Source organism: Coregonus clupeaformis, chromosome 27 (assembly GCF_020615455.1).
Source record: "Coregonus clupeaformis isolate EN_2021a chromosome 27, ASM2061545v1, whole genome shotgun sequence".
In the NCBI taxonomy this organism is placed as follows: domain Eukaryota; kingdom Metazoa; phylum Chordata; class Actinopteri; order Salmoniformes; family Salmonidae; genus Coregonus; species Coregonus clupeaformis.
In genome coordinates, this window is record NC_059218.1 from 5,674,753 (window position 1) to 5,688,448 (window position 13,696).

Here is a 13,696-nt window from a genome sequence, read left to right on the forward strand (position 1 = left end):
TTAGCTCATTGCCTCTAGGCTCTTAATAATTGCATGACGGTGCAAGAGACACGTACAATAGCCTTACCCTGGTGATGCAACGGTTAGTGACCTTGCTAGAGCCGTCAGAGACGCACAGGCCCTATTGCATTTAGATACACAAGACTATGGAGTCCGATTTGATACATTTTAGATTATTATTCAACAATTTTAACCCAACTACAAATGGATGGTGTAAAATAGATGCACTGTATGGTACAGTAAGGTAGGCTACTTCTGAGGCAGCATTTGCATAAGCAAAATGTTTTGACTTTGGATAGTTTTTCCAATGCAAATTAATCTAACTGGTTGGGCTTGACATGAATTGGCCCAGAATACAAATATGCACATACATTTGATTGTTAGTGCTACTTGCAAATACTTACCCACCACTTACATTGTACACTATTCATAAAACACAACTACCCAGGTGTCTCCTGTGACAGAGGAATATGTCTTCTAACCAATACAATATTGATGAGAGGTCCAAATTGTAAATGTCAGCCTTCCAACCATCCGTGTTTTTCGGACTAATTTATTGGAAAACTGATGATGCGTCAATAATATGAGTTGGAGCGACAGACCGAGGGGCTCGGTGAACTCCTAAAGTATGGCTCAGTAACCTGGACAGATCTTCTCTGTCTACTTTCAGAGTGTGGGTACTGATCAAAGTCCGCAATAATTTCATGCTCAAAGCTGGACAGATGCTGTTTGATGGTGGGTCCACCCGACAAGCCAAGCGCGCTCTCTGTGTGCGTGCATGTGTGTGTGTGTTATGAAAGCGGGTGGCTGTTTCCTTCTGGTAAGATGCTATCAGTCCTTTGTGCAAGGTGGGAGAGCTCTTTTAGAGAGAGACCACAATCACTAAGTGGCTTTGATCTAATCCAGGCCTCCTCCTTCTCCTCTTATCTTTGAACTTGTATTCATGAGAAGCAGCAAGTGTGGTCCAAGACGAGGCATGGGGCATCTAATTATTAAGGGGGAGATGGGGAGTGTCTCTAGATCATGGTCGTAATGTAATGGCTGTATTGCTGACTGACTGGCCTCCTGAGACTCTAATTAGACCTGTTTCTTCTCAACCCAGAGCCCTAGGCCTGGCTGTTTACCCAATGTCCCCGCTGGGGACCTTTGCTGAGTGTATAAAACATTAAGAACACCTTCCTAATATTGAGTTGCACACCCTTTTGCCCTCGGGGCATGGACTCTACAAGGTGTCGAAAGCGTTCCACAGGGATACTGGCCCATGTTTACTCCAATGCTTCCCACATGTGTGTCAAGTTGGCTGGATGTCCTTTGGGTGGTGGACCATTCTTGATACACATGTTGAGCGTGAAAAACCATGCAGCGTTACAGTTCTTGACACACTCAAACCAGTGCGCCTGGCACCTACTACCATACCCTGTTCATAGACACTTACATTTTTTGTCTTTCCCATTTACCCTCTGAATGGCACACATACACAATTTACATTTGTACATTTTTGTCATTTAGCAGACGCTCTTATCCAGAGCGACTTACAGTTTGTGAGTGCATACATTTTTCATGCTGGCCCCCCGTGGGAAACGAACCCACAACCCAGGCGTTGCACGCGCCATGCTCTACCAACTGAGCTACAGGGGACTACAATCAATGTCTCAATTGTCTCAAGGCTTAAAAATCCTTAATTAACCCGTCTCCTCCCCTTCATCTACACAAATGGAAGTGGATTTAACAAGTGACATCAATAAGGGATCATAGCTTTCACCTGATCAGTCTGTCATGGAAAGAGCAGGTGTTCCTAATGTTTTGTACACTCAGTGTATATCTTACAGCAGGTTTCAATATAGCTAGACCTCTGGGACTAACAACATACTGCGTTACTCCGTTAGTGTCAATCAATGCATTGTTTCTGTCTCTGTGGAATGTGGTATGTCTATGGTTCACATTGCTGCCCTACACAGTCTCATTGTGTACTAGCTATGGTTGACTGATCTGAAGTTTTGTTGCGCTTGTGTCCATGGCTAAATAAATGTTTCTGTTTGCCACTGTGAAGACCTGTGTAAACAGGTGGAGAGGCATTGGGAAGTCAAGTGACCAGCTGGTGACCATGTATCTTTTCCCAGGTTGTATACCCACTGCCCTATATAAAGGTGTGTGTGTGTGTGTGTGTGTGTGTGTGTGTGTGTTTCACTTTAGATTCACAGAAATCTCAGGTCGTGCATGGCGCACATATATAAAAAGCAGAGCACGCTCTCCACTTTCCTCCAGTATTATTTTAGCTAACGGGAAAAGAACAAGCAAAAACTCTTTACAGAAATGTTGTAGCAGCCTACACCTAAACATTAGCGATCTGACATGCTGCATCAGTCTGATCAACTGTAGCCTACCTCTGCACCCTGTCCCATCTGGCCAGGGGAAACGAAGCGGTAACGTTATGTATTTATAGCCCAAGCCAATTTATTTGTGTTAAGAGAAAATGTGAATATGATCAAATTTGGTTTATATTCAAACTTCAGTTGGCTAAGCTAACTAGGCCTTTTTTAATCTGAAATGATTGACTGGAATTAATCAAATCAACAATTAGTGATGACATAGACTAGACTGTGTTAATGCACCTGTAACTTTTTAATTACAGATGTAGCCTATATTGGCCTACATGATGCAACCCCCTGTCAACCCTGTTAGTCCTATTGTCTAATCGCAGTTGTCTCTGTCTGTAACAGAATCCCCCTGTTATTCTAGTTTTAAAATACACTGAATGTACATAACATCAACATTCCTATTATTGGGTTACACCCCTCCCGGGTCATGGACTCTGCAAGGTTGAAAGCGTTCCACAGGGATGCTGGCCCATGTTGACTCCAATGCTGTCAAGTTGGCTAGATGTCCTTTGGGTGGTGGACCATTCTTGATACACACGGGAAACTGTTGAGCGTGAAAAACCCAGCAGTGTTGCAGTTCTTGACACAAACTGGTGCGCCTGGCAGCTACTACCAAAGGCACTTAAATCGTTTGTCTTGCCCATTCACCCTCTGAATGGCACACATACACAATCCATGTTTCAAGGCTTAAAAATCCTTCATTAACCTGTCTCCTCCCCTTCATCTACACTAATTTGAAGTGGATTTAACAAGTGACAAAAATAAGGGATCATAGCATTCACCTGGTCATGGAAAGAGCAGGTGTTCATAATGTTGTGTACAACTCTGTGTATAGTTCATATGAACAAGTACATGGTTGCTGCAGTTTGACAGGGTTTTCATCCTCCCTATAGGGCCAGGAGTTTAAAACTACTGTATGTTACCTGATTTTAGAAAAACACTGTTCACATCATAGCCCATATAAAATTGTTTTGCAACTAATTGATCACTAGCTATGTCATACCTACACAGAGATTGACTTTAAGGTCTGAAAGGCTATTTCCCGGAAAATAGTTGTTTACATGCAGATGTGCCATGACTTGTGGGTCTCTTAATTAAACAACAGGGGGGAGCAGAAAAATCTATTTTACTGGCGTGAGATACTCCTATTCATTTCTCCGAAACCTGGGCGTGGAGCAGAGGCTTGCGCTGTTAGAGCTCTGGTTCTGTTTTCAAGATTTCGACGTGCAACTCGAGCTTGACAGCAGTGATCCACTATACGGATAGCCATGCTAGCTTCACCCTCATGTCGGGGCTAACAAGATAGGTAGTGCTAGGTATCAACAGCCAATCCAGTAAGGGCTCGAAACTACAGTTGTGGTCAAAAGTTTTGAGAATGACACAAGTATTGGTCTTCACAAAGTTTGCTGCTTCAGTGTTTTTAGATATTTTTGTCAGATGTTACTATTGTATACTGAAGTATAATTACAAGCATTCCATAAGTGTCAAAGGCTTGTATTGACAATTACATTAAGTTTATGCAAAGAGTCAATATTTACAGTGTTGACCCTTCTTTTTCAAGACCTCTGCAATCCACCCTGGCATGCTGTCAATTAACTTCTGGGCCACATCCTAACTGATGGCAGTCCATTCTTGCATAATCAATGCTTGGAGTTTGTCAGAATTTGTGGGTTTTTGTTTGTCCACCTGCCTCTTGAGGATTCTCAATGGGATTAAGGTCTGGCCATGGAGTTTCCTGGCCATGGACCCAAAATGTCAATGTTTTGTTCCCCGAGCCACTTAGTTATCACTTCTGCCTTATGGCAAGGTGCTCCATCATGCTGGAAAAGGCATTGTTCGTCACCAAACTGTTCTTGGATGGTTGGGAGAAGTTGCTCTCGGAGGATGTGTTGGTAAAATTATTTATTCATGGCTGTGTTCTTAGGCATAATTGTGAGTGAGCCCACTCCCTTGGCTGAGAAGCAACCCCACACATGAATGGTATCATGTTGGAATGACAAAGGACTGATGGTAGCGCTCACCTTGTCTTCTCCGGACAAGGTGTTTTCCGGATGCCCCAAACAATTGGAAAGGGGATTCATCAGAGAAAATGACTTTACCCCAGTCCTCAGCAGTCCAATCCCTGTACCTTTTGCAGAATATCAGTCTGTCCCTGATGTTTTTCCTGGAGAGAAGTGGCTTCCTCGCTGCCCTTCTTGACACCAGGCCATCCTCCAAAAGTCTTTGCCTCACTGTGCGTGCAGATGCACTCACACCTGCCTGCTGCCATTCCTGAGCAAGCTCTGCACTGGTGGTGCCCCGATTCCGCAGCTGAATCAACTTTAGGAGACGGTCCTGGCACTTGCTGGACTTTCTTGGGCGCCCTGAAGCCTTCACAACAATTGAACCTCTCTCCTTGAAGTTATTGATGATCCGATAAATGGTTGATTTAGGTGCAATCTTACTTGCAGCAATATCCTTGCCTTTGAAGCCCTTTTTGTGCAAAGCAATGATGACGGCACGTGTTTCCTTGCAGGTAACCATGGTTAACAGAGGAAGAACAATGATTTCAAGCACCACCCTCCTTTTAAAGCTTCCAGTCTGTTATTCTAACTCAATCAGCATGACAGAGTGATCTCCAGCCTTGTCCTCGTCAACACTCTCACCTGTGTTTTAACGAGAGAATCACTGATATGATGTCAGCTGATCCTTTTGTGGCAGGGCTGAAATTTCATGGCAAAGAGGGACTTTGCAATTAATTGCAATTCATCTGATCACTCTTCATAACATTCTGGAGTATATGCAAATTGCCATCATAAAAACTGAGGCAGCAGACTTTGTGAAAATTAATATTTGTGTCATTCTCAAAACTTTTGACCACGACTGTAGAGTGAGCTTTGATTGGTCAAAAGCAACGCGACGTCACTGAGTATGTGACAAAAGTTCAGCTTTCTTCAACTTTGGTCCCGCCCTGTTCGTTTCCTCGTCCAAGCTCACATCAACCAACGGTCCCCCGCCCATTTCGCTTCCCTTCATTGAAAATTAATGGAGCTCTGTTGTTTCATCACCCCCAATGTGCTAGATGGATTTCTGCCATGAGAACAATAGGGTAAAGTGGCTTGCGCTCTGCTCGCCCTGACCAAAATGTACGCTTCCAGTGTAGCAGGAAAACAATGACAGATTTTGCGACATCCCAGTGTAGCTTTGTTAGGCTACTGGAAATCTTTGCAGTTAGGTCGTTTTTTTTTTGTTTCCTAATGGGACAACCACAGAGCAGGCTCAATTTGCCCAGCTGCCATAAATAGTCAGTCTTTCACTTAAACAGTGGAGATGAACCAGAAAGATGAGTTTAAGTTAGGCCTACTGGAATTTGTTGTTTTTAGTAATAAATAATTCACCTGGGGCAACTTGAGAGCAGGCTAAATTTGCCCGACTGCTCAGTTCACTTACCCCAGGCAATAGGCCAACCCTTAAGGCCCCTGCTACAACTAGGTTCCAGAGTTTTTTTTTTAAAAACCTGGTTACGATCAGGATAAAAAAATTGTACCCACCACTCTGTAACCTGTGGTGCCACCTCTTCCACTACAATACATATGAAATGGTTTGCCACTACCTGCTTCACAGTGCTGCCTTTGAAATATGTTTAGAAATCAAACCATGGTCTTTTAACCTTGGTCTTTAAATTGATGGTATGAGAGATGACAGAGACCTTTTCTGCTGTAGAAGCAGGTCTCGCCTGTCTCTGCATCATGTAGGCCTACTGTACTAGCCTATGTCTCAGTGTCAGAGGTGAAATGGTGGTCATGTCCAGAGCTATGTTAGGGTGGCTGCTCTGCAGTGCGGGAATCACATCAGCCAGGAGAGAGGATGGATGGCTAGGCTATATCTGCTGCCTGCTTGGCTGTGTGGCACTCATCTGTAGTGAGATTACCAGGGTCAGTGCGTTGGGCTGGGTGCAGGGCGTGGGGGGAAGTGATGGGGAAACTGACTTATTTGCTTTGACTCTCACCAATGTCGCTGACCGTCCTTTACAGTCACACAAAGCCAAAGTGAAGCTGCTGGCCAAGCTAGCATTACTGCTGCTATACAGGCCCTAAGTCCGATCTCTGGTCAATCATGTTACTATCCATGTTTCATCCCATCATTGCCACGTCTGCCACCACGGTTGTCTTACTTACCTGCACACAGAAGCTCTCCTTCTGGCAAATAATTTGATGTCATGCAGATTACTGCTGATGTCCTATAAAGACAAAGTCATATGGATACTTTGTCTCCTACGTGTACACAGTAATCTACTCTTTCTCTTTTGTCCTTTCAACATGACAATCTGCCCTTATTGTGTGGTGAGCATAAGTACTGTTAGTACGAGTATTATATATCAGTACCTCTTCCCACCATTACCTCTTTTCTCTTCTTTCTGTGTTGCAGATAAGTTCAATAGCTATGTGACGCTGAAGGTGCAGAATGTCAAGAGCACCTCCATTACCGTGCGAGGGGACCAGCCATGCTGGGAGCAGGACTTCATGTTGTAAGTGACCAGTAACCACACACTTCTTAGACCTCTCTATTACTGTCCTATGCACTCAGTCTTTGTTTATTTGGATCCCCATTAGCTTTTGCAGCAGCAGCAGCTTCTCTTCCTGAGGTCCACAAAACACGACAAGTAACGGAACACTGATACGCTGATAGACAGGACAGTCACACACATTTTATATACAATGATATACAAACAATACAACTACAAAAGAATACAAACAAAACAACAACACAAATAATGCGCGTTTGTGTGTGTCCCCGCCGCTCCATGAGATGTTTAATAAATAAATAAAATTACAAGTAATTTTGCTGTTTGCTTGAGTAATTAGAGATGGAAGGGAGTTCCATGCGATCATGGCTCTGTAAAATACTGTGCTTTTTCGTGAATTTGTTTTGGACTTGGGGACTGTGAAGAGACCCTGGTGGCATGTGCTGTGGGATATGTATGGGTGTCTGAGCTGAATGTTATTTGATTATGCAGACAATCTGGAATTTTCATCACAGTAATATTTCTCATAAAAACTAGGAGAGATGCAGGTAGTCTTTTGTCAACCCTCAACCAGGAAAGACTGGCAGACATGTTGTTGATGTTAGTTCTGTATGTGCAGTTAAGGGCAAGGTATGCTGCTCTGTTTTGAGCCAGCTGCAGCTTTGCTAGGTCTTTCTTTGCTGCACTTTACCATGTTACTGGACAGTAATCAAGGTGGGACAAGAAGACCAGAGCCTGAACAACTAGTACAGTTTATTTTTGTGTCAAAAACGTAGAACATATTTTTATAACAGACATACCCCTTCCCATCTTCTCATCAACTTTGTCAATATATCTTGACCATGATAATTGACCATCAAATGTTAGTGCCTGCAGAAAGTATCCATACCCCTTGACTTCTTCCACATTTTGTTGTGTTACAGCCTGAATTCAAAATGGATTAAATATATTTTTGTCTCACCCATCTACACACAATACCCCATAATGAGAAAGTGAAAACATGTTTTGTGGAACTTTTGCAAATATATTCAAAATGAAATACAGAAATATCTAGTTTATGTAAGTAATCACACCCCTGAGTCAATACATCTTAGAAACACCTTTCTGGGTAAGTCTCTAAGAGCTTTGCACACCTGGATTGCACAATATTTGCACATTTATTCAAAAAAAAAAAATTCAAGCTCTGTCGAAGTGGTTGTTAATCATTGCTAGACAACTATAGATTTTGAAGCAGATTTAAGTCAAAACCGTAACTAGGCCACTCAGGAACGTTCAATGACGTCTTGGTAAGCAACTTCAGTGTGTATTTGACCTTGTGTTTTAGGTTATTGTCCTGCTGAAAGGTGAATTTGTCTCCCAGTGTCTGTTGGAAAGCTGACTGAACCAGGTTTTCCTCTAGGATTTTGCCTGTGCTTAGCTCTATTACGTTTATTTTTTATCCAAAACACTATATCCATCACCTGACGCAGCCACCAACATGCTTGAAAATATGAAGAGTGGTACTCAGTGATGTGTTGTTGGATTTGCCCAAAAAATTACGCTTTGTTCATTTCTTTGCCAAATTATTTTCACTTGTACTTTAGTGCCTTATTGCAAACAGGCTGCATGTTTTGGAATCTTTTTATTCTGTACAGGCTTCCTTTTCACTCTGTCATTTAGGTTAATATTGTGGAGTAACTAGTCTTTGTGGTTGAATCTGTTTGAAATTCACTGCTCGACTGAGGGATCTTACAATTATCTGAATGTGTGGGGAAAAGAGATGAGGTAGTCATAAAAAAATACTATTAATGCACACAGAGTGAGTCCATGCAACGTATTATGTGACTTGTTAAGCAAATGTTTCTTCCTGAACTTATTTATGCTTACCATAACATTTACATTTAAGTCATTTAGGGGTTGAATACTTATTTACTCAAGACATTTCAGCTTTTCATGTTTAATTTATGTGTAAACATTAAAAAATATGTATAATTCCACTTTGACAATATGGGGTATTGTGTGTAGGCCAGTGACACAAAATCTCAATTTAATCAATTTTAAATTCAGGCTGTAACACAACAAATTGTGGAAAAGTCAAGGGGTGTGAATACTTTCTGAATGCACTGTATACGTAGGAGTTTAGCTTCCTCAACTTGCTCAATGGTCAAAACCTTTATGCAAAACTCCAGTTGAGTTTTAGGTCTTAGAGAATGTTTTCAACCAAATACAATGGTTTTAGTTTTAGATGTATTTAAGACCAGTTTATTATTAATCACCCATGCTGATATTGACTGTAACTCCTTATTTAGAATTTCAGTGAGCTCACTGGCTTTGTGTGCTGACATGTAGAGTGTGGAATCATCCGCATACATATTCATTCTAGCTTTGTGTAAGACCAGTGGCAAATAATTTGTAAAAATAGAGCGTAACGGCCCAAGGATCTACCCTGAGGGACACCACACTGTACATATCTGATGTTAGAGAAGCTTCCATTGAAGAACTATCTGGGTTCTATTGGATAAATAACTATCCAACCATGTGAGTTTCTTCAATAGCAATTTATGATCAATAAAATCAAACATCAATAACATACTTTTGTATATATAGTGTATGTGGACACCCCTTCAAATTTGTGGCTTCAGCTATTTCAGCTACACCCGTTGCTGACAGGTATATAAAATCCAGCACACAGCCATACATTCGCCATAGACCGACATTGGCAGTAAGATGGCTTTACTGAAGATCTCAGTGACTTTCAACGTGACACTGTCATAGGATGCCACCTTTCCAACAAGTCAGTTTGTCAAAGTTCTGCCCTGCTAGAGCTGCCCAGCGAACACCTTTGGGATGAATTGGAACGCCGACTGCGAGCCAGGCCTAATCGCCCAACATCAGATCCCGATCTCTCTAATGCTCTTGTGGCTGAATGGAAGCAAGTCCCTGCAGCAATGTTCCAACATCTAGTGGAAAGCCTTCCCAGAAGATTGGACCAACTCCATATTATTGGCCATGATTTTGAAATGAGATGTTCGACGAGCAGGTGTCCACATACTTTTGGTAATGTAGTGTATGTTGTATAAGCCACAACACACCTGCTGTGCGTGGAGTATAGAATTCCGGTAGTCTGTCTGAAGGCTTTGTAAGTGTCAAGTGTCACGGTTTTCATACAGTGTCAACATAGAATCAGGTTGGTTTTGTTTCTATGAGGATCAGAGAGGGACGATGAAGGGAGGGTCGATGGCTCTGAGCTCAACAGACTTATTGTGACAGTACAGTATATCCTCCATGCTCAGTCACTAACACCTTTATTTGATTAAGGCTGATTGGCTTTTGGAATTATGCAGCAGACACAACCACCTGAGTACTCTTCCACACAGACAGGTGAGAGCAGGGCAGCTAGTGTGCCACTGGTGCAAATGCTCTGTAGCTACATTTCAGGTTTATGATTTTCAGTTTAATACGTGACAGCAGGCCACAGTAGGGGATTTCCAGGAATGTTTTGTCCCCGTTATTGCCTGCCAGGTGGGTTGTTGTTTCAGGAAAGGTAGCTAACCTGTTTTCACAGCTATTCACTTCCTCATGGTTACTCATTTCATTTCCTCTTTTCAGTGTTCCGTATGTAGGCTGTGCTGTTTTTAGCTCTAGGCTTACTCCTGTGTGTGCGCATCTGTGTAACGCCTGTATGCTATTGTTATATTTTTCCACATCTGTCACAAGGATGTTGCTGAGTGTAAATGCTCGGTCTGTAGTACTGTTCATGAAACACAATGTGTTAGCTTAGCACATCACTCTGCATTGTTGCCATCAAACACACACAGGCCCCTTGACAAGAGCACCACCTGTTACTCCTCCTATGTAAATCATGTTTATCACATTTCTAACTGGAAGTCCTATACCAATGAACAGGACACTGTATGAAGCGCTAGGACATGGCATTGGCATGGCATACATTCTATCTATTGTAGGAAAAGTCTCAAGTTTACTGTTAACTTGAAACTGGCTACTGGATTTCTTTCTTCTCCAATGACGTGTTTCCTTGCCAGAAAGCTGTAGCCTGTTGGTTCTGTGGGTCAACCTTTATGTAACAGATTCTGTAATTGATATTGATCACATACTGTATAATTGACTCACAGAGTACTTAAGTGGATGGATGCACCTTTCTCCTCTTAATGAGATAGCAGATTGCCAAATGGTCTTTTGGTTTGTCAGGCCAGGCTTCTGTTTCTATGCTAGCCTGAGGGCCTTGGAGACTAGAGTCCAGTCCAGACTACAATTTCCTTGTGAGATAATGGCCATCCCCACCAAGAGACAGGCTCAGGCCACCAGGGTTGACAGAAAACAGAAAACATGTAGTGACAGCTATGGATCGATATGTACACCGTACACCCCAACTCACCTTATTTCTAGGGCTGTTTCCATAGCTCCTGTGCTATGCTGCTCAGTCATTATAGACAGGATCTTGTTCTTTAGGGGTACAAATACAACGCTGAGAGTGTTTTGTGTCCACTGTATGCTAGAGCTTAGCCTATGTAATGTTTAAGAGCCTACATGGGATTGTCTCATTGTACTGGTGGCTTATGTTTACACTGACTGTGATGGTGTTGTCTTTGATTGTGTTGTTTCTCACTGTTTCCGCGACAGGGTGCTCCAGGAAGGGACATAGAGGAGAGCCTTAATGTTTCTGTGCTTGAATGAAGCCTCAAAACAAACCCATCTGTCTCCTTGGCAACCAATCAGTTAGTCAATACTCCATCCTACCCCTGCTTTTGGAGTGTCTTTTAGAAAGTAATGGGAAAAATAATAAATGCAGTAGAATACATGGTGTGTTCTGTGTAGTGCTTATTTTCCAGTGTTCTTTTCCAAAGCCTGTTGGGGTCCCTGTGCTGCGGGAGCCTGTTCATTCCCGTCTCACTCCACAAACAATGGGAAGCTCAAATGAAACATTAATGGATTTCTGAATGCTGCTTTCACAGAAGAGTGGGTCCAGGGGTTCTTTAATTTGTGTTTCTATGATGCAGAAAGATAGAGCTCAAAGTGAAGTCAGTGTGTGGTTGATCAAAAAGAGTCTTGGTTTAATATTTTGAAATAAATGTTCAAAATGGTCTGCTCATTCTTTATATTTGTTTTATAGAAGTATATTGGTATGACCAATACCCTATATGACCGTAAGCAGTTTATGCAAGTACATGTTTGCATTCACTGTGGCCACGTAAGAGCCTAAGAGATGTGAAGGTGATTGGTCTACTCATTACAGCAATAGTGTTGTCATCATTTGGTACATCACCTTTAGTGTGAGTGGTTTAGAATATCTTTGTTTGCACCTGGGCTCACTCTTCCTGCCACCTTTACTGAGGGCAGTGCACTTTTGATAACTATCTCTTCTCTCATCTTCCTTTTGAAGTGCCGCAAATGCAAATGAGATGAAATCATGAGCAATGATCGCTTTCAAGTGAGATGCTCTTTTGTCTGCAAGCTGTATTTGCATCCTTTTGAATGGTACATGAAGGATGGAAGGAATGACGACATCTGACATGATGCATAGGCCTAATCAAAGACCAAAAGGGATCAGTGAGCAGCCAGACAGTGCTTATCCCTAGTTTCTGTTGTCATAATTATTTGTATTTCATGGAGGTCACTCAATACATAGTGAATGAAACCATTGTACATTTTATTAGACAATCACTGTCTTTCTACTGATCTCTGTCTCTCTATTAAACTGTGAGTCTGTATTGAATGAGAGTTGATTATGACCCCCTCTCCTTTATTGCCTCTCTCTCCTGTTTCTCCAGTGAGATCAACCGTTTGGACCTGGGCCTCATTGTGGAGGTGTGGAACAAAGGCCTTATCTGGGACACAATGCTGGGGACTGCCTGGATCCCCCTCAAGTGCATCTGCCAGTCAGAGGAGGTGAGAGGGGCAGATGATACACTCATACAAAGTTATACACCACCAACACAACTGGCCAAAACATTTAGAGCACACACATCCAGCTCCAATGTTAAAAACCAACATTTACAACACACAGTTCAAATTTTATGTAAAACATGAACAGAGTAGGTTGGGCACTGGTTCACCTTCCAGTTAGTTTCATCTGGTCTCTCTGTCTATGTCTTCTGACCTGGCCCTTTGTCTTCCCTCAGGAAGGCTCAGGGGAGTGGATCTTCCTGAATGCTGAGGTTCTGATGAAGGCTGATGAGATCTACGGTACCAAGAACCCAACACCCCACCAAGTTCTGCTGGACACGCGCTTTGAGCTGCCCTTCGGTAAAATGTTATATTGATCACCATCTTTCTGTTGGGCACTTAGCTTCCCATAGGATATCTATTTTATATCATATGTTATCTCTTTAAATGTCTTTGTTGCTTCTGTACTGTACACCAGGGTCCATGGTCCATCAAACTGTCTACAGTTACAGTAGCTACAGTTGGTATGATGTATGATGCTGAAATGTTATAGGTCTGTTTTTGTAGATGGGACATGTATAGGGCACAGTACAGTAATGATTATACAGTAGTATCCTTCTCCAGTGACCTGTGCTTTAACGTACGTCACCACACCTGATATTGATTGGCTGAAATCCCAGCAGGTTGTGTAGCGAGCCTTTTGAATGCAGCCGCTCTCATCTCTTCACTGAGAGGGAACAGTTATGTAATTTACGCATCACTTTCTACATCGCTGTCCCTTAACTTTGCCAGTATTGGGGTCGGTGTGCTTCAAGCCCCCAAGATCAGTAAGTTAAAAGTGTGTGTCTGTGAGAGGGGCTAGAGCAGCAGGTGTTTAAGGGCAGGCCTTTGAAGGTAGCGGTAGGGAAGGGAGGCTGTGTGTTTGTCTGGG

At 42.5% G+C, this 13,696-nt stretch overlaps 1 protein-coding gene across 4 annotated transcripts in view; it reads left to right on the forward strand.

Moving 5' to 3' along the window:
* The window catches only part of LOC121541744 (protein unc-13 homolog B-like), a 131,590-nt gene that overhangs the window by 29,521 nt on the left and 88,373 nt on the right, over nt 1-13,696 (forward strand). For all 4 annotated transcript variants that reach the window (XM_045208009.1, XM_045208011.1, XM_045208010.1 and 1 more), the window contains exons 3-5: nt 6,786-6,885; nt 12,651-12,768; nt 13,002-13,125. In XM_045208009.1, coding sequence (XP_045063944.1) covers nt 6,786-6,885; nt 12,651-12,768; nt 13,002-13,125 — 342 coding nt within the window. The remainder of the gene's footprint in view (nt 1-6,785; nt 6,886-12,650; nt 12,769-13,001; nt 13,126-13,696) is intronic.